Consider the following 19,588-nt stretch of genomic DNA (forward strand, 5'->3'; position numbering starts at 1 on the left):
ATGTATCACATCACCCCTCCTCTGCCAAGATATAATGACACGAAAACATTCCTCCTAATGGCTGTCAATGACTGGTGTATACGTCATCAGCGGGCGGTATACTTCGACAGTTATAAATTATGCCCTCTGCTCATAAATTACTCCCGTGTATAAGGAACCCATAAGGACATAAGGCGAACCGACTGCTACACAGCCAGTCATCGTAAATAGGCAGTCACCAAGACAGTGTCTGGGTCGTGGCTTTCTGATCAATCCTTCCGCTGACTCGACGGTGTGTAGTCTGGTATCGTCCTGAGAACGGAACACATTGTCGGCAAGGCATCAACCGCGGAGCGAATCATTCGGCAGCCTATTATGGTTCAGTAGTTATCTTCGTCCACGAAGCGCTCACATAACCGTGTACAGGCTGTGTATATGAACTTGGGTCACGTAGTTCTCAGTCACAATGAAGTTCGATGGAAGTGGAATCTGTCTTGCATTGCTGCTAATTGTGGTAGTTATTTCTGGTAACAGCACAGGTGTTAATGCTGACGTCATTGACGGTAAGTTTCTCTATAGTGGGCATTCGTGTTTTTAAGTCCGTCTCTGTAAAACTATAGCCTTATTCATTGTCTGTTAAATAACTCTCCCTTGGACCCAATTTAGAGATACCTAAATATACGTGGTCCAAGTTTGTAAACTAACTAACTGAAACCTACTATTCACGCTGTCCAATTGATTTTAATTCGATTCAAAACAAATTCCATTGAACCTAGTTCCTTGAAACGTAATACTAGTACATTCTGTAAAACAGACACAAGTACATCTTATCACGATTCCTTGTTTTATAACGACCATAAAGAATTAACGTGCTGAAATCAGACACCTAAACTTGCCTCTTAATCGAATTGTGTATATAGATGCTTCGTTCGCATACGCCCAGTGTAAACCTTGCCATGCTATGTAAAACGTATTAAAGCTTTTTCAACAGAAAATAGCGATGTCAACAGTATACAACATTGTCGTCAACAACTAGTGCAATTCAGCCTAAAGATGTGTGTATAATGTAACATATTAGATTCATAAGTAAACGATTGGGATCGAGAAGTTCATTAGGTCAGTGTTATCTCGTTAAATCAATAAAATGCCCTACCGGACACGTCACAGTAATATATAAACATCCTGCCACCCACCCACACACACGCAAAAAATAACATAATCGTGTTTTGGGGTCTACAAGTTAGCGAGAATTAAAACGAATTCACGTGAGTAAATATTACTTTCATAACCGTTAACGTGATTTTACAATTGTATTTAGTAATCAAAGCCAACAGCAAACGCACCATCGTGTGGAATTACTATCTACCAAAACAGTAATTTAAAGGTAATATCCAGCACCCAAAATAAAACCACTGAACAAATAATTCAGCTTATTATAGACAACCCCTAAAACATCCCATTAAACTAACCAAAACTGTTATGTACAAAAAGTTAGGTGCACAGTTTGCTCTGTTTTTGGAACAACTCTTCGTTTTATGTGACATTTTTTATTAGATATCACCTTGCCAATACATATATTATTTAGTGTTTTTGGGCAAAACGTCAATTGATGAGAATTTGTGGGTGTGTGCAATGATCCAGGGTTCAGTAGTGAATGACTTGTTTGTGTAGGGTATTCTGTAGCGTCGTAGTTTGCGGTTATGGAGCGAAAGACAAAGGTCAAATCATTTTACAGTCACTGCAGGAAAAACAAAAATTGTGAAATTTTGTTCTTCCCTTCACTTTACTCGGTATTGTGCAAGTTTTAGGTCCAAAACACAAAACAACAGACAACAAACGAACGACTGGCATGGATATTGCTTGGTAAAATAAGTTCTAAAAAATCCTCATCTGTGGCTTCCACCACACCAACATTTTCTAATTTTCCAGTGGATGGCGCGTAACGCGTGTAAACAAACTTAACACTATATGGCTTACATCGAACACGCCAAGACGCGACGATCACCGTCCAGTAGTAGTTGGGCAAAGAATAATGCAATATAGAGGTGTTTTTTTTTTGATTCAGCAACATTATACATTACAAAAGAAACTGGTAGTTGGTAATCGTATTCCCAATAATTCAGCAAACAAAATATTTAGGGACAATACTCAGTCGTTTCGGAATACACAGATGGTCCGTCATTGTCTACAGATTTTGGTTATAATATTGCCAAAAACTACCATTACGAACTACAATATTTTGTAACAATTCAATTCCAACAGTTGTTACGTATTTTCAATTTAGAAATATACTAGCTTAGTTAAGAGCTGCATTCATCTGAGAACAGTTAAAAGACCAGCAGGCTAACATTGCGAGGCGATTCTGACATTCAGCGCTATAGACTATGAAATGGAATATGTAGATTTGCGAGTATTGAATAGAGGTGCTGAATATTTTGAGGCTAAAGATTTTTAGAATTATAAGAATCATAGTTAGAGAGCCTAAACAAAACTCGAATTTGGTGTAAATCAGTAGAAACAATCGCTGATTTCAAACGTTAACATTATTTAAATAATGATTTGTGAGATAAAATGGTCTTCTTCCGCATGTTGACGTCACAGAATCGTTTGTTCGCTAGAGGGCGCGCATATCGGGAAGGTCTATTATGACGCATTACGAACATCTGAATAAAATCAACACACACATATGGTTTACGAACGCAGTCTGGGGTCAAAATACAAAGCATTAAACACTATAAATATGTGATTGTCAGCGAAGCATACTAAATATTATACCACATGTATATCTGGGGTTCACAAGAAAAGACCTTGTATGTTTGCAATGTGTTACAAATAAACTCCCAACGACTACAATGCATTGCCCTCTATGAATCAATTTGCAAACTTATCTGATGTCCACGTTTCACCAGTTTAACATTGCCTAACAAACAATTTATACATATGTAGCAATTGTAAGAAACATTGTATACTAATCAGCCTCATTTGCATACTACTACCCGAGTTGTCAATGTTGAACAAGACAGTGGTTTCCAAGCATACCGATTTGACATTCTCGAACGTTGAATTACAGATCTCATCTTAAAAAAAGTGAATTTCAAATAGAGACGTAGTAAATTTCATTTTAGAGACCTAAAATGATTTGAACGTATCTGTTTGATCGGTTTTTCATACAAATTCAGGGACCTGCGTTGAATAGAATCTTGGACTAATCGGAACGGTTATATTGATGTTTCAAAGTATTTGTACTTCCATCAGACGTGAGAAAGCTCCCATCAACTACTCACGGTAGATCGCTCATCTACGCCAGTGTTTTGTTTTTCATGGAATCTTTAAACAGTATTAATACATGACTACAGTATAAATGATTGCACCTGAAAAACACAAAGTGGGATGAGTTACTAGAAGACATCTAATTTCTAAAGCGAATACGACTATTAATAATTTAATGATGAAAACTTCTCATTAGCAAATCCAGGCAATTTATCAGGTGCCCACATAATTACATTGGCTTGGTATGTACACTGACAACTCATGATGACCTCGTAAATAAATTACATAACCTTTAGCCCAATGTCAAGATTACTCATTTCCGTGAAAGTTATTTGTAATATTGGGTAAATAATTCATCAGATAAAAAAATTGAATTTATTGATTAAACTCGTTAAATGATGATATATATTTCAGTACTTAATTACGTCCTAATGTAAAAATACGAGACGTATATTTATGTTATTTTCGACATGAATAATGCGCCATATTTTGAATTCCACAAACTTCATCTAAAAGTCTAGCAGATATGCAGGCTTTTGGAGTCATGCTCTGATTTTACATTGTTAAACTGGTTGTATATGGACTATATCACGTTATATGGGCGTGGATATAATGCCGTGTTCTCATGCAACTGTATTTCAGCCAGAATTTGTGTACAAGGAATTTTACTCAATCTGTTAACACTATTGGCTGAGATAAAACACTGATATACAAATACTTTTGTAGAAGAATATACTACCTAATTATTATATCTGGATTCACTGGTATTGTCAGAAAAAAGCGTTATATATCAGCTACCACTCAAACACCGCTATAGATCATGCTATAGCTAAAAGGTAGTGTGTTTTTTTCTGAACAGGTGAACCAAACACAACTAACAATAACCAGATAGCGCGAGTTGTCCATTAAAATTTTAATTATACACTTAATTATACTTAATTTGAAACACTATTTATGAACATCGACGATATCTCGGCAACCAATCACGTCTCAGATCTAATGATATGCATATTTGTATTCAAATACTTCCTCGGACGGCAATTAATGTTGTCAATTTCACACTGCCAAAGATACACAATTTACAGTTACATAGATGACAAATTCATTCATCGAATAAAGCCCTTTAGACATTTTCAAAGCTCGTGTAGAACTGTTACATATACGACTATAAACTTTTATTACCCATGTGTACATTTGATGGATGTAGAGTTTGTCACAAAACAACAAGGCTCTGTAAACATGATCGTTTCTGAAACACGGTCTAAACATGTCAGTAACACGTCAAGTCCACGTGACTTCTGCACTTGTACCACGTGACTTCTGCACTTGTACCACGTGACTTCTGCACTTGTACCACGTGACTTGTGTACTTGTGCCACGTGACTTCTGTACTTGTACATGTCAATGCATAACCTATAGTTCTGGACCGGGTCATTAACTTTAGTAAAATCTTGCAAAGCTCTCATTACACCCATCGGCAATGTGTGTTCGTTAAGTAACAATACGCCTATGAGGTGATTTCATTGCTCTCAAAGGACTGACGAAATTGGAGAATGTCTTTGGCTGTATAAGTAGATACTCACAGGGGAATGTGCATAATACCACCGCAATATTCATCTATTTCGCTATGATTATTAAAGCAGTAAATACATATAGAGAACTCTCCTATAGTGACAAACAAACATAATACATTGCAAACGTCACATCTATAGATATGTATGTGTTGAAGGAGTATTATAATTACTTTTAATATCAGCGCGCTATTTAATTAATGACATGAAATGAACAGACTGGATTTGTATAAGAACACGCAGAATACGCAGAATATACGTTTCTACGTCATTACGCATGCGTGCATACACATGATGTTACTAACACCAACATATACAGGTGAATGCAAACACGTAATATCTTTCCTGCAAATGTGGGACATAACATTTAGTAGCTCTTGTTTTTAAAAAGAAATTTATATGTGAAATAATAACAATATTAAAATAACATATTTTTTTTCAATTACAAAGTTTTTTTTTCATAAATAAAATATGTCGTATAACAGACACCGCACAAATATAAGAAAAAAATAGACACGTGTTCATTTAACATGTACGACCTTGATATAGATTATATCAAATATACTCTCATAATTAATAATGGTCTCCAAAAACAAAATACACGTAATCGCGTCCGGTAGTCAGTTAAATTCAAGCAGATCTTGTTTGCTTCATGATATTGTTCTAGGTAGAATCAGTCTGATTTCAAGAAATGACGTCCGGCGACAGAGTAAAAAAAAATCGACCGGAGAGTAATTGATGCATGCAATTGCCATACATTTAGCATAAACTGATCACTGTTAAAAGCTAGACTCATCTGTAAAGTGCCCTAAGCAAAATAAAACGTATTACGACGGGACTACTCACAAATACAAGACCATTACATCTGTATATTTTGATTGGTTTTTACTGCATACCCAATTATGCCTACCGGGAAATTCCTACTAAAATATACTATTCTGAAGTTGAAACCTCCAGTTAAAACATTGGAGTGAAAACACTGTATTTCTGTAGAATAGAATTCATTTGGCCAGAGACTGTGTTCTACTGAGAGTATACAGTGTGGTCATGAAGACGGCACTCCAGATATTTTCACGATTTACTCGGTTGGTGGTGACATACCGCCCACATAAACAGCATAAATCAGAAAACTTGCGTCAAACTAGTTCATATTGAGTGATAAAAAAAGTTCTCTTCAAAACGATTTTTCGTTCTGTTCAATTCATTAATTGGCGTGTACGTGTACGAATCACTCATATTGCCGTAATTAGTATGACCTGGTCGATGTATATATGTATCTAAGCCATATGAATTTAATTGTTATTAGTTTATTACGAGGTTACCTCAAAGTATGCACAAAGACAGTACAGCGGCAGTAGCAACCGACGCGCAGCGTACTATCTGAGTGCAAACTTTGAGGTATACTCGTAATAACCTTATTATTATAAATCTTTTCCTTCCAAGGATACACCATGGGAATCCCGAAATTCAAAAAGTTTAGAACAGAATCAGCTAACTTCTTTGTGGGAAGTCAGTTAAACTCTCGTGGCAGCCATGTTTGTTTTTATTATTAGAGAACGCCGACGAGCGTAATCATTCCATATTTGGAATTCGTATTTCCTTATATGGTAGGTAAAATACCGCAAAATTACGGCAATCTGTAACTTATGGCGTAACGGTGATAGATGTATAATAATATTATATAAACATTGATCTTCTAGGTGTTTTCATATCAGAAACTTATGATGCCAGTATCATGTTCTATTTTCCCACTCTATGCCATGAAACATTAAACATAGAAGTGCACTGACATAATAACTAATAAATGTGTGGATAGTACACTCGTTCTATCATGGGTTAAAACATCCATAACACGAAGATTTATTTCTTCGCCACAACTTACATTCAATGTTAGGGTGTACTATGACTCTATATGAACTATTGTCACAAAGTGAAACATTTGATTTCAGAATAACTACTGTTACTGTAAGACATGTAAATACTGTTATTGTAAAACATGTAACTGCTGTTACTGTAAAACATGTAACTACTGTTACTGTAAAACAATGTAACTACTGTTACTGTAAGACATGTAACTACTGTTACTGTAGGACATGTAACTAATATTACTGTAAAACATGTAACTGATGATACTGAAAAACATGTAACTACTGTTACTGTAAGACATGTAACTACTGTTACTGTAGGACATGTAACTAATATTACTGTAAAACATGTAACTGATGATACTGAAAAACATGTAACTACTGTTACTGTAAAACATGTAACTATTGTTACTGTAAGACATGCAACTACTGTTACTGTAAGACATGTAACTACTGTTACTGTAGGACATGTAACTAATATTACTGTAAAACATGTAACTGATGATACTGAAAAACATGTAACTACTGTTACTGTAAGACATGTAACTACTGTTACTGTAAGACATGCAACTACTGTTACTGTAAGACATGTAACTACTGTTACTGTAGGACATGTAACTAATATTACTGTAAAACATGTAACTGATGATACTGAAAAACATGTAACTACTGTTACTGTAAAACATGTAACTGCTGTTACTGTAAGACATGCAACTACTGTTACTGTAGGACATGTAACTACTGTTACTGTAAAACATGTAACTACTGTTATTGTAAAACATGTAACTACTGTTACTGTAAGACATGCAACCACTGTTACTGTAAGACATGTAACTACTGTTACTGTAAAACATGTAACTACTGTTATTGTAAAACATGTAACTACTGTTACTGTAAGACATGTAACTACTGTTACTGTAAAACATGTAACCACTGTTACTGTAAGACATGTAACTACTGTTATTGTAAAACATGTAACTGATGATACTGAAAAACATGTAACTACTGTTACTGTAAAACATGTAACTACTGTTACTGTAAGACATGTAACTACTGTTACTGTAAGACATGTTACTACTGTTATTGTAAAACATGTAACTACTGTTACTGTAGGACATGTAACTACTGTTACTGTAAAACATGTAACCACTGTTACTGTAAGACATGCAACTACTGTTACTGTAGGACATGTAACTACTGTTACTGTAAAACATGTAAATACTGTCACGGTAAACATGTAACCACTGTTACTGTAAGACATGTAACTACTGTTACTGTAAGACATGTAACTACTATTACTGTAAAACATGTAACTACTGTTATTGTAAGGCATGTGACTACTGTAAAACATGTAACTACTGTTACTGTAAAACATGTAACTACTGTTACTGTAGGACATGTAACTACTATTACTGTAAAACATGTAACTACTGTTATTGTAAGGCATGTGACTACTGTTACTGTAGGACATGTAACTGCTGTTACTGTAAAACATGTAACTACTGTTACTGTAAAACATGTAACTACTGTTATTGTAAAACATGTAACTACTGTTACTGTAAGACATGCAACCACTGTTGCTGTAAGACATGTAACTGCTGTTACTGAAAAACATGTAACTACTGTTATTGTAAAACATGTAACTACTGTTACTGTAAGACATGCAACCACTGTTACTCTACTGTTTGTGTAAGGCATGTGACTACTGTTACTGTAAAACATGTAACTACTGTTATTGTAAGGCATGTGACTACTGTTACTGTAAAACATGTAACTACTGTTACTGTAAAACATGTAACTATTGTTACTGTAAGACATGCAACTACTGTTACTGTAAGACATGTAACTACTGTTACTGTAGGACATGTAACTAATATTACTGTAAAACATGTAACTGATGATACTGAAAAACATGTAACTACTGTTACTGTAAGACATGTAACTACTGTTACTGTAAGACATGCAACTACTGTTACTGTAAGACATGTAACTACTGTTACTGTAGGACATGTAACTAATATTACTGTAAAACATGTAACTGATGATACTGAAAAACATGTAACTACTGTTACTGTAAAACATGTAACTGCTGTTACTGTAAGACATGCAACTACTGTTACTGTAGGACATGTAACTACTGTTACTGTAAAACATGTAACTACTGTTATTGTAAAACATGTAACTACTGTTACTGTAAGACATGCAACCACTGTTACTGTAAGACATGTAACTACTGTTACTGTAAAACATGTAACTACTGTTATTGTAAAACATGTAACTACTGTTACTGTAAGACATGTAACTACTGTTACTGTAAAACATGTAACCACTGTTACTGTAAGACATGTAACTACTGTTATTGTAAGGCATGTGACTACTGTTACTGTAGGACATGTAACTACTATTACTGTAAAACATGTAACTACTGTTATTGTAAGGCATGTGACTACTGTAAAACATGTAACCACTGTTACTGTAAGACATGTAACTACTGTTACTGTAGGACATGTAACTACTATTACTGTAAAACATGTAACTACTGCTATTGTAAGGCATGTGACTACTGTAAAACATGTAACTACTGTTACTGTAAAACATGTAACTACTGTTATTGTAAGGCATGTGACTACTGTTACTGTAGGACATGTAACTGCTGTTACTGTAAAACATGTAACTACTGTTACTGTAAAACATGTAACTACTGTTATTGTAAAACATGTAACTACTGTTACTGTAAGACATGCAACCACTGTTGCTGTAAGACATGTAACTGCTGTTACTGAAAAACATGTAACTACTGTTATTGTAAAACATGTAACTACTGTTACTGTAAGACATGCAACCACTGTTACTCTACTGTTTGTGTAAGGCATGTGACTACTGTTACTGTAAAACATGTAACTACTGTTATTGTAAGGCATGTGACTACTGTTACTGTAAAACATGTAACTGATGATACTGAAAAACATGTAACTACTGTTACTGTAAAACATGTAACTACTGTTACTGTAAGACATGTAACTACTGTTACTGTAAGACATGTTACTACTGTTATTGTAAAACATGTAACTACTGTTACTGTAGGACATGTAACTACTGTTACTGTAAAACATGTAACCACTATTACTGTAAGACATGCAACTACTGTTACTGTAGGACATGTAACTACTGTTACTGTAAAACATGTAAATACTGTCACTGTAAACATGTAACCACTGTTACTGTAAGACATGTAACTACTGTTACTGTAAGACATGTAACTACTATTACTGTAAAACATGTAACTACTGTTATTGTAAGGCATGTGACTACTGTAAAACATGTAACTACTGTTACTGTAAAACATGTAACTACTGTTACTGTAGGACATGTAACTACTATTACTGTAAAACATGTAACTACTGTTATTGTAAGGCATGTGACTACTGTTACTGTAGGACATGTAACTACTATTACTGTAAAACATGTAACTACTGTTATTGTAAGGCATGTGACTACTGTAAAACATGTAACCACTGTTACTGTAAGACATGTAACTACTGTTACTGTAGGACATGTAACTACTATTACTGTAAAACATGTAACTACTGCTATTGTAAGGCATGTGACTACTGTAAAACATGTAACTACTGTTACTGTAAAACATGTAACTACTGTTACTGTAAAACATATAACCACTGTTATTGAAAGATATGTAACTACTGTTACTGTAAAACATGTAACTACTGTTACTGTAAGACATGTAACTGCTGTTACTGTAGGACATGTAACTACTGTTACTGTAGGACATGTAACCACTGTTACTGTAAGATATGCAACTACTGTTACTGTAGGACATGTAACTACTGTTATTGTAAAACATGTAACTACTTTTACTGTAAAACATGTAACTACTGTTACTGTAAGACATGTAACTGCTGTTACTGAAAAACATGTAACTACTGTTACTGTAAAACATGTAACTACTGTTACTGTAAGACATGTAACTACTGTTACTGTAGGACATGTAACCACTGTTACTGTAAAACATGTAACCACTGTTACTGTAAGACATGCAACTACTGTTACTGTAGGACATGTAACTGCTGTTACTGTAAAACATGTAACTACTGTTACTGTAAAACATGTAACTACTGTTATTGTAAAACATGTAACTACTGTTACTGTAAGACATGCAACCACTGTTACTGTAAGACATGTAACTGCTGTTACTGAAAAACATGTAACTACTGTTATTGTAAAACATGTAACTACTGTTACTGTAAGACATGCAACCACTGTTACTCTACTGTTTGTGTAAGGCATGTGACTACTGTTACTGTAAAACATGTAACTACTGTTATTGTAAGGCATGTGACTACTGTTACTGTAAAACATGTAACTACTGTTACTGTAAAACATGTAACTACTGTTACTGTAAGATATGTAACTACTATTACTGTAAGACATGTAACTACTGTTACTGTAAAACATCTAACTACTGTTATTGTAAGGCATGTGACTACTGTTACTGTAAAACATGTAACTACTGTTGCTGTAAAACATGTAACCACTGTTATTGAAAGATATGTAACTACTGTTACTGTAAGACATGTAACTACTGTTACTATAGAACATGTAACTACTGTTACTGTAAAACATGTAAAAATAAGTAATTCCAAAGCAGATGTAATGACGTAATGATACACCATTTACATCAATGCGTAATTATATTCGATATGTCGTTAGTATGTAGTTTGTTTTTTGGGGGGATAAGGGTAGTTACGAAAGTTAAAACGCAAAATGTTTTCTATTTAATTATAATGATTGCAATGTAATTGTACCAGATATGCAGAGAAATGCTAGCATTGTAAATAATACAAAAAGACTAAAACTTCCTGAGCAACTCATTTAACGCTTTGAGTGACATAATTTTTCCCACCAAAATATAAGAGCAACATGCCTATTTCATCTGTGTTTTCTGAAATTAGTTAATATAATTTCTTACTCCCTGCATTTTTGATCAACATTTTGATAAAATGGATTCATTTTGTGAAAAGTGACATAAGTTAATTGTTGTAATATATGATCGAAACAAATCAATAACTTATCTTTGTGTTTTAACATTTCAGGACAACTTCTAGAGTCCATGGAAGTAGCTATGAATATATGTTCAAATCACGATGTCAATGCTACATTAAGTAATTCATGTAAGGGGAGCTGTGGAAGAATCAGTAACCTGACGCATTGTGGCTGTGATGATCTATGCATACAATATGGCGACTGTTGCTATGACTATGAATTAGAGTGTACTCACTCAATACAGATGTTAGGTGGCAGAATAGGTTCAGTAGACGATATGAGTACAGTGTTGAAAAGGAATGTATCAAAGTATATTGAGTGCTTGAACCCCGGCACCGAAGATTCAACCCTGTTTTGGTTTGTTAGTAGATGCCCCGAATTCTGGGCAGACGCAACAATTCGACAGCAATGTGAAGGAATTAATAGTCAGGATATGTTGATGAAAGTACCTGTATTTGGACCTGACGGTAATCTATACAAGAACGTTTACTGTGCAGCGTGTCACCACATTGCGAAATCATTTGTGGAATTTTGGGTCGCGCAACCTCTATGCGATTCAGAACCTGACTTTGGTGGTAATCTGTCAACAGTTGTGAACTTCATCAAGGACATCTGCCTTATATTTTATTCCCCCGCGGACAATTCTTCATATTCATTGCGACAACCATGTGGGAAGATAATCGTTTCGCAATGTATAGGAGATGAAAAGATGAGTAAAGCATGCCAGTCCTATAGTGCAACGGTGTATCATGATCTAACTGGTAACATGTACAAAAATCCACATTGTGCCACGTGTCTAGGAGTAAGGAATGACATACATTGCGGAGGTGAATTTGATGGGGCAAGAATATCTGGCGTGGGTATTTCATTCTCTATGTTGTTGGATTTTAATTCCCATACAGGACTGCGCCTGACCTCTGGTGATGACATAGTCGTGGAAAGTCACGTGACTTGTGATGAGCATCAGGTCTATGACCCAGTGGCAAATTTGTGTCGCCAACTCTCTTGCTCCCAGGGATTCGAGTTGACTGATGGAGCGTGTATCCAAATAATGTCAGCTCCAGTTAGGTTGTCTGATGAGCAAAACCGGTCTGAAGGGTTCTTGCAGCTTGTTGCATTTCTGGAAAGTCACATTGCCAAATCAGACGACTTTAATATAGAACATCATATGGCCTCTATTTTTACTAATATTCTAAATATCCCAATGGAATATGTGACAAGCCCATCATTGGAAGTGTATTCAAATACGGAAAAACATTTTTTAAGTACTTCGAGTTATTCATATGTTTATTCTTTTTTTATCCCTGTGTCTCACATAAATATTGCTTCACTTGCGGTTTCATTGGAGCAAAACTTGAGATACGAGAATTGGTATTCAGACAAAATGATTGCGATTACGTATGTGAGTATTGGTGAAACAAATAAAGATGGTAATTACACGTGCACTGATTCCGACCACAGAATCATGACTCACACTATTCAGGAAATAAAAGAGACAGACAAAGGAACTATGTTCTATTCTAACGATACAAGAATATGGTATCAAGATCAGAATACTCATTGGCAAATGTATTCCACATATCGCAATGTATCATGGGAACACATAGTTATAGTGGGTGTTTGCGAGAGTTCTCATCATCAATCGCAGCTCATAGAATGCACGTTGGTTAATCTGGGTAGCAACTACATTGAGTTTGTAGGCGAGTACAATCATTCTATGTACTACTCTCCAACAGAGACAATATTTGGGCCTGGTGAATTTCAAATCAGAAACGGGACACTTTATGTCTGTAATACGTTCAATCAAAACGGAACAATGACCTCTCAGAGGCAAGTTGTTTTCTTTCAATACTCAATTTCTCAGACAATTCTTACTGCTGTAGGTAGCTGCCTTTCTATTCTGTTCCTTCTCCTGTCATTGGCCACTTACTGTGTATTTCATAGCCTTCGAAATATACCTGGCAAAACCATCATGAATTTGATTATAGCGCTTTTGGTTGGTCAATCTTTCTTATTGTTCACCTCATCGCATAGTGACGAATTCTGTATCATCATCGCTATAACCTTGCACTATTCGTGGCTGGCCGCATTTTTCTGGATGAATGTGATGGCCTTTGATATCTGTCAGACCTTTCGTCGAAATGTGCGTCTGCACGGCACAAACGACAGGAACGCGTTACTGTACAAATACATGATGTATGCTTGGGGAACACCTGCGCTAATAGTTCTCATATGCATTATACTGAACTTCTCCACTAGCACGCTGATTGGCTATGGGACAGGCTATACATGCTGGCTGGCAGATCCGGTTTCTCTCATCGTATCATTTATGGTACCAATCGCCATTATTATTCTGTTCAATTTGGTATATTTTCTTCGGACAGTATTCGCCATTTGGTCAACATCCAGAGTTGCTCAACAAGCAACAAAGAAGACTAAAGCTAGCAATATCAGAGGACAGCTTCTCTTATATATAAAGGTGGGTACACTAGAATATACACAAACTTTTCACTCGCAATTTCACCCTTTCATTCATGATATGGTGCCAACTCGACCTCAGTTCACACAATTGCTGTACTATGTACTTTAGTGTAGTCTCGTCATATCATATTATGCAACACAAACGTGTATCAAGAGTAAATTTTGCATTCCACCAAAGTCAACAAATGTTTCTTTTACTTATAAGTCTTTTAAATTGTTTGATTTTTTCAGCTATCGACAATCATGGGTTTCACATGGATATTTGGTTTTATAGGGGCCTTCACTGCTCTTCCGGGCTTCTGGTATCTCTTCATCATTCTCAACTCGACGCAGGGTGTATTCATCTTCTTTGCATTCACGTGCAACAAGCGTGTCGTGCGCATGTGGCAGCGTAAGGTCCGCGCCAAGAAAAGGCGGGTGAAACAGAAACGAGGTCAGACTGGCGTGACGCCCTCGACAAGTACCAGCAAGACTAAATCTACCGAGATTTCTATGAGAGTAACTAGCGTTTAATAACAATAATAATTGTTGACGTTCTCGCTAAAAGTGTGCAGACGATGCTCATAAGTTCTACTTTGCAAAACTTGTAGTGGCATTAACTTACTACAATGAACACTTGTTTTGGCGGGAACGTCAGTGTTTGTATGTACCTGTGTTTGAGTAAAGTGGTTACATGTTGTTGTGGAATGTTAGGCAAGCTAAGGGAAGGACAAGTTTGTGTCAAATTAAATTATTATTTATTTATTTATTCCTTAATTAATTTGTATCACTTGTTTCATTTTTATTTTAGTTTTCACGTTACTAAAAACGTCCAGAACTTAAGGATAACGTTGAAAACAATTCTTGTTTAGTTCTGTAATATTATATGAATATATTACTAAATGCATTGAGACAGTGAGAAATCAATATGTTGTGGAGCACTAAAAGATCATTTGCGTGTTACGTAATTGAATACGATTGTTAAGATGTCCGTTGTGTTCCGTCTGCTATTATCACTAGTCACATATATCAGTTCACATCTGGATGCATGCATGTGTCGTGACCCGACTTTGAATTACTGACGCAATCGAATAGAATACCACGTGTCCAGAAACCAGCGAATATTTTTTTATTGGTCGCACGGCTTTGTTCACATTTAACATATCGTCGGATTTCCTTGACTTTTACATTCTAGTTTTATGCTAAATTCGCACGTGCACTAAATTATTCCATTTTATAAATACTGCCATGTTTACTGCCAGAATAGTAGTCTATTTCATTGTACATCATGGTCTATTGTCTTATCAAGATATAATAACAAACATGCTCAAATATAATATCCACATTTAAAAAATGAAAGGCCGCCGCAGTACTTTTCACTCAAACCGAAGAAAATAGTTCTACAATGTTCATTTTGTTTTGTTTGTACTTGGTAAGAAAAATAAGAAAAATTTACAACTTGCGCCTAAATTAAAATTTACACGTTACACTATGAAAAGAGATAGCTCGAATATGAACGACCTTTTTGCGTTCTGTGGTTGCTAGTGCAGACATTCCCATTAGCGCCACTTTTTGTACACGATATCCTGTGTGTATAAAAAAACCAGTAAATTAGTATAGGTTGATTCTAGTCACATTAAATCATGGATATAAGTGTACACTTGCGTACTTAGTGTATACAAACTGTCGGATGTTGTGCGGTTATCGTTTGTAAAAAATGATTTGTCAGGGTTGGGTTACTACAATATCCCTTCACATTGTCCCAACCAGGGTGTTGTTTATTTACTGACAACAGACGTAAATGAACCGACAGGTCATGTTATACCTTATTTATAGTCCTTCGCGCTTACTTAATTTTTGCGCGCGTGCGCAGTGTTCGGTCCTAGTAAACGTCGTTCCCATCCATTGCTGCCGTTGATCTTAAAAATGTATCGCTGTTAACATAATTTATTGGCAACGATTTTCACAAAAGAACGCAAGATTTTGCTGATCATTTGTTATCCAACATTCGCTGTGTACAAATGTATATTTAAAGAATGTTGTAAAAACGTAATATGCATGACAATGTGGTAAATCGTTAACTGTGTTTGCGTGTTTTAGTATCAATTATAATTTTGGGGATTTTTTAAAGAATGTGAATATTGTATATTAAATTTATATGTTTCTTATTTTGTAATCATTTTAAAATAAATGTTGCGTTTGCATGACATTATTTGTTTGTTTTCAATTTATTTTGATTTTGATATTCATTCGGTTCATATATATATATATATATATATATATATATATAATCTTATAAACGGCACACTTAGTGCAAAGGTATCTAGTGAACATGACTTTTGTAATATGAAATCTTGTAAACGTCATACCTACAGCACTTTTGTGGATTAAAAAACATTGTAAATGCCACACTTAGAAAAAAAAATTGTAACAATTACACTAAAGAATCTAGTAAATTTTGTGAACCCACCACTCAGTGCAAAGAAATCTCGTAAACACCACATTTAGTGCAAAAGAATCTTAAAACACTGCACATAGTACGAAATAATTCTAAAGCATTTCACATAGTACCATATAATCTTACAACATCAATCTTAGTAAAAAAAAGGGATAATAAAAAAGAGAAACTTGTGAACACAACACTTAGTATAAGAGAATCTAGTAGCGCTACGTTTTTTATACAAATGATTATAGTAAACGCCGCGCGTTCTAAATCGAAAACTAAGATCAAGGGTGGCGCTTTAAATCCAAACTATACAGCTCAAACAACAAAACTATATGTACGCTGCAAATATACGCATAATCTGATAATTAATACCTTAAATTATTACGAGGTAGGCATCGTTTTGTCAATTACCGAATGACAGGGAATATATTTGATTCTTTTTAATTTATATTGAGTATCCCTGTATTCAAGCAACTGTTGTATCTTTTCCGTTTTTTTTTTTTTTTTTTTTTTTTGCAGCCGCAACTCATTATCGTTCGACACTTTTAAACTCCATTTGTGAGTCATCTGCAATCATAACACACACATTGACTCGTGCGATTACATATACTATATTTGAGAAATTAACGGCTTTGTGGAGATCTGATAAATTTTCAGGTGGCATTATAAATCATATCCTTTGACTGTTAAGCAGTGTGACCGTTCCTTGAATAAAAAAAGAGGTAGGAGAGTATTTGTGGGCAATAGTTGATGCAAGATGACTTTACTCGCCTGCTTGAAATGTCTCCACAAGCCGAGTAAACCGGTAAACGCGTGTTATAACAATTACCGCTGACTTAATTAACCACAATTAATTGATAATTAATCAATAATTAATTTCTTGTAGTATGCAACAGGAAAACGAAACTGTTTTTTCTCGATTACTTTTAAATGCCTGTATTTCTACTGCTATAAAACAAAACTCGATTCCCGGGATAGCGTAATGCAAATTTTAAATTACTAACATGGCCCGACTCTTGATGACGTCTAACGACTTCCTTGAGGGTAATAAATGCACGAGCACGATTTACTTCATTATTCGCGTAATTTACGTATTACTCGAATTTCAAGTGTTGTTAAGGTTATGATTCAGATATTAAATAAGAAAAAATATTAATAATGACAGTAATAATCATGAGGTGACAGTATAACGCATGTTTTAGTACAAATACATTGGAGTAGTAGAAAACAAAAAATGTTGAAATGTGGACGAAGAATCCACTTCCTGTAAGCTGCGCCCTCTAGTGGCGAGGCGTTATCATTATCTGTTTCAGATGTCCAATATAAAATGCATGCAATTAGAAAGAGAATCTTCGCAGGTGCACGCAATTTACGAAAGCTACTTATTTGGCGGCCGTGGCGTCAGATTGTTGTTATGCCAACATTCTAGCATACAGTCGAGTATTTCATATTTGGTCTAATATATGATATTTTTAAAACGATTTGAATTAACGTGCAAATCGGCTGCAAATAATTAACAACTGTCTTTTTTCAGTATTTGCCATACGTATTGCTTTTATCAATGTTCGATTCATTCGCATTTATCGATATTGTGGAAATGCCGTTTCTGCCGTTGGTGGCGATATATAATCATCAGATCTGACGTGTGAGATAAGGTAGTTTGTTGTGATAACTATTTCATTTATCGCACACTTTCTGAATTCAGCTGAAAATAAACAAAATCCGACAAAAAAACAGTCGATACACATATTGCGAGTTTCAACCTCATCTGTTATACATGTAGTTACTATGACAACAACTGACGAGAAGGCGTGATACTGGACATATACAAAACGATAAAATGTGCAACATATGTGACCTAAAATAATAATGTTAAAATGACTGAGCCATTAGGTGCCAGACTAACATGTGGTATGGGTTTCTATTGGATTCTCCAATCATGTACATCCTCCTTATTCACTGAGTGGCACAGACTTGTCGCCTGATGATCGTCATCAGCTGGGGCACTGCCGAGGTATACGGCATATCATATACAGTGTTGTATCGTCAAAGTGATCGTGTAATGCGCGTTCAAATATCGTGTAAATAGACATATTATATCACGCGCGTTGTATACGTAATGTGGGACTCACATAGAACATGACGCGGCAAGATGACAGTGATTATTTTAACGCGCGTGTTTATATTTTTGTACATCAGCGGTTGGTCAAAGCGTAGCTATATATAGCATGACAGTAATGAAAGTACGAAATGATGTGCTAGAGTAAACAATAATACGCTTTTTTTCTTACTTGTATTTCAGAACCGTGGCATGATAGTAGCCTTGTGTCAGTCCGCAAATGTCATAGCAACCAACACCACAACAACAACAACTGTCAACAAAAACACCGACCGGACACGGAGTAGTAATGGTTGGATTTAAGAAACGCAGTGGGCACTGATATATCATACATTTTAGCTAAGTTTATTGTATAATTGAGGAAGACATTTTGTACAGAGGTAGTAAAAGTTAATGCAATGTATTTGTTTACATTCATGTATAGTGTACATTAAATAAGAGTGCCACCCCGACCCTCGGTGTAAAGAACGCACACCACAACTTTCATCTATTAGGCTATATAAATATTTACAAATATTCACCAAAATAAACGTCGTTAACTTGTCGAAATGTTATTCTTCACTGAAATAACACTCACAAAACGTGGATCGTGGTTAGTTACTTCTCGTATTCAATTACGTATATTAATCAAAGTATTGAAATGATCCGTGCAAACAAGTTGTTTACAAAATAAAAGAAATTACGTTGGGGTACTACAACTAATTGTAACGAATTCTTGTAAACAGATCCTAGTAAAACTAGACACAAATACACAATGTATGATTTTCTACCATTAAATCATAAAAAATGATCACAGTAGATCATTCAAACATTATTG

At 35.1% G+C, this 19,588-nt stretch overlaps 1 protein-coding gene across 1 annotated transcript; it reads left to right on the plus strand.

Annotated features, from left to right (window-relative positions):
- Positions 1–445: 445 nt before the first annotated feature.
- LOC102805617 (uncharacterized) lies at positions 446–19,074 on the plus strand. Its single transcript, XM_006818594.3, has 4 exons — positions 446–542; positions 11,797–14,225; positions 14,459–14,725; positions 18,955–19,074. The coding sequence occupies exons 1-4, from the start codon at positions 446–448 to the stop codon at positions 19,072–19,074; spliced, it is 2,913 nt and encodes a 970-aa protein (XP_006818657.3).
- The last annotated feature ends 514 nt before the right edge of the window (positions 19,075–19,588 follow it).

The sequence above is a fragment of the Saccoglossus kowalevskii genome, chromosome 14 (assembly GCF_978046115.1).
Source record: "Saccoglossus kowalevskii chromosome 14, keSacKowa6.1, whole genome shotgun sequence".
NCBI lineage: Eukaryota > Metazoa > Hemichordata > Enteropneusta > Harrimaniidae > Saccoglossus > Saccoglossus kowalevskii.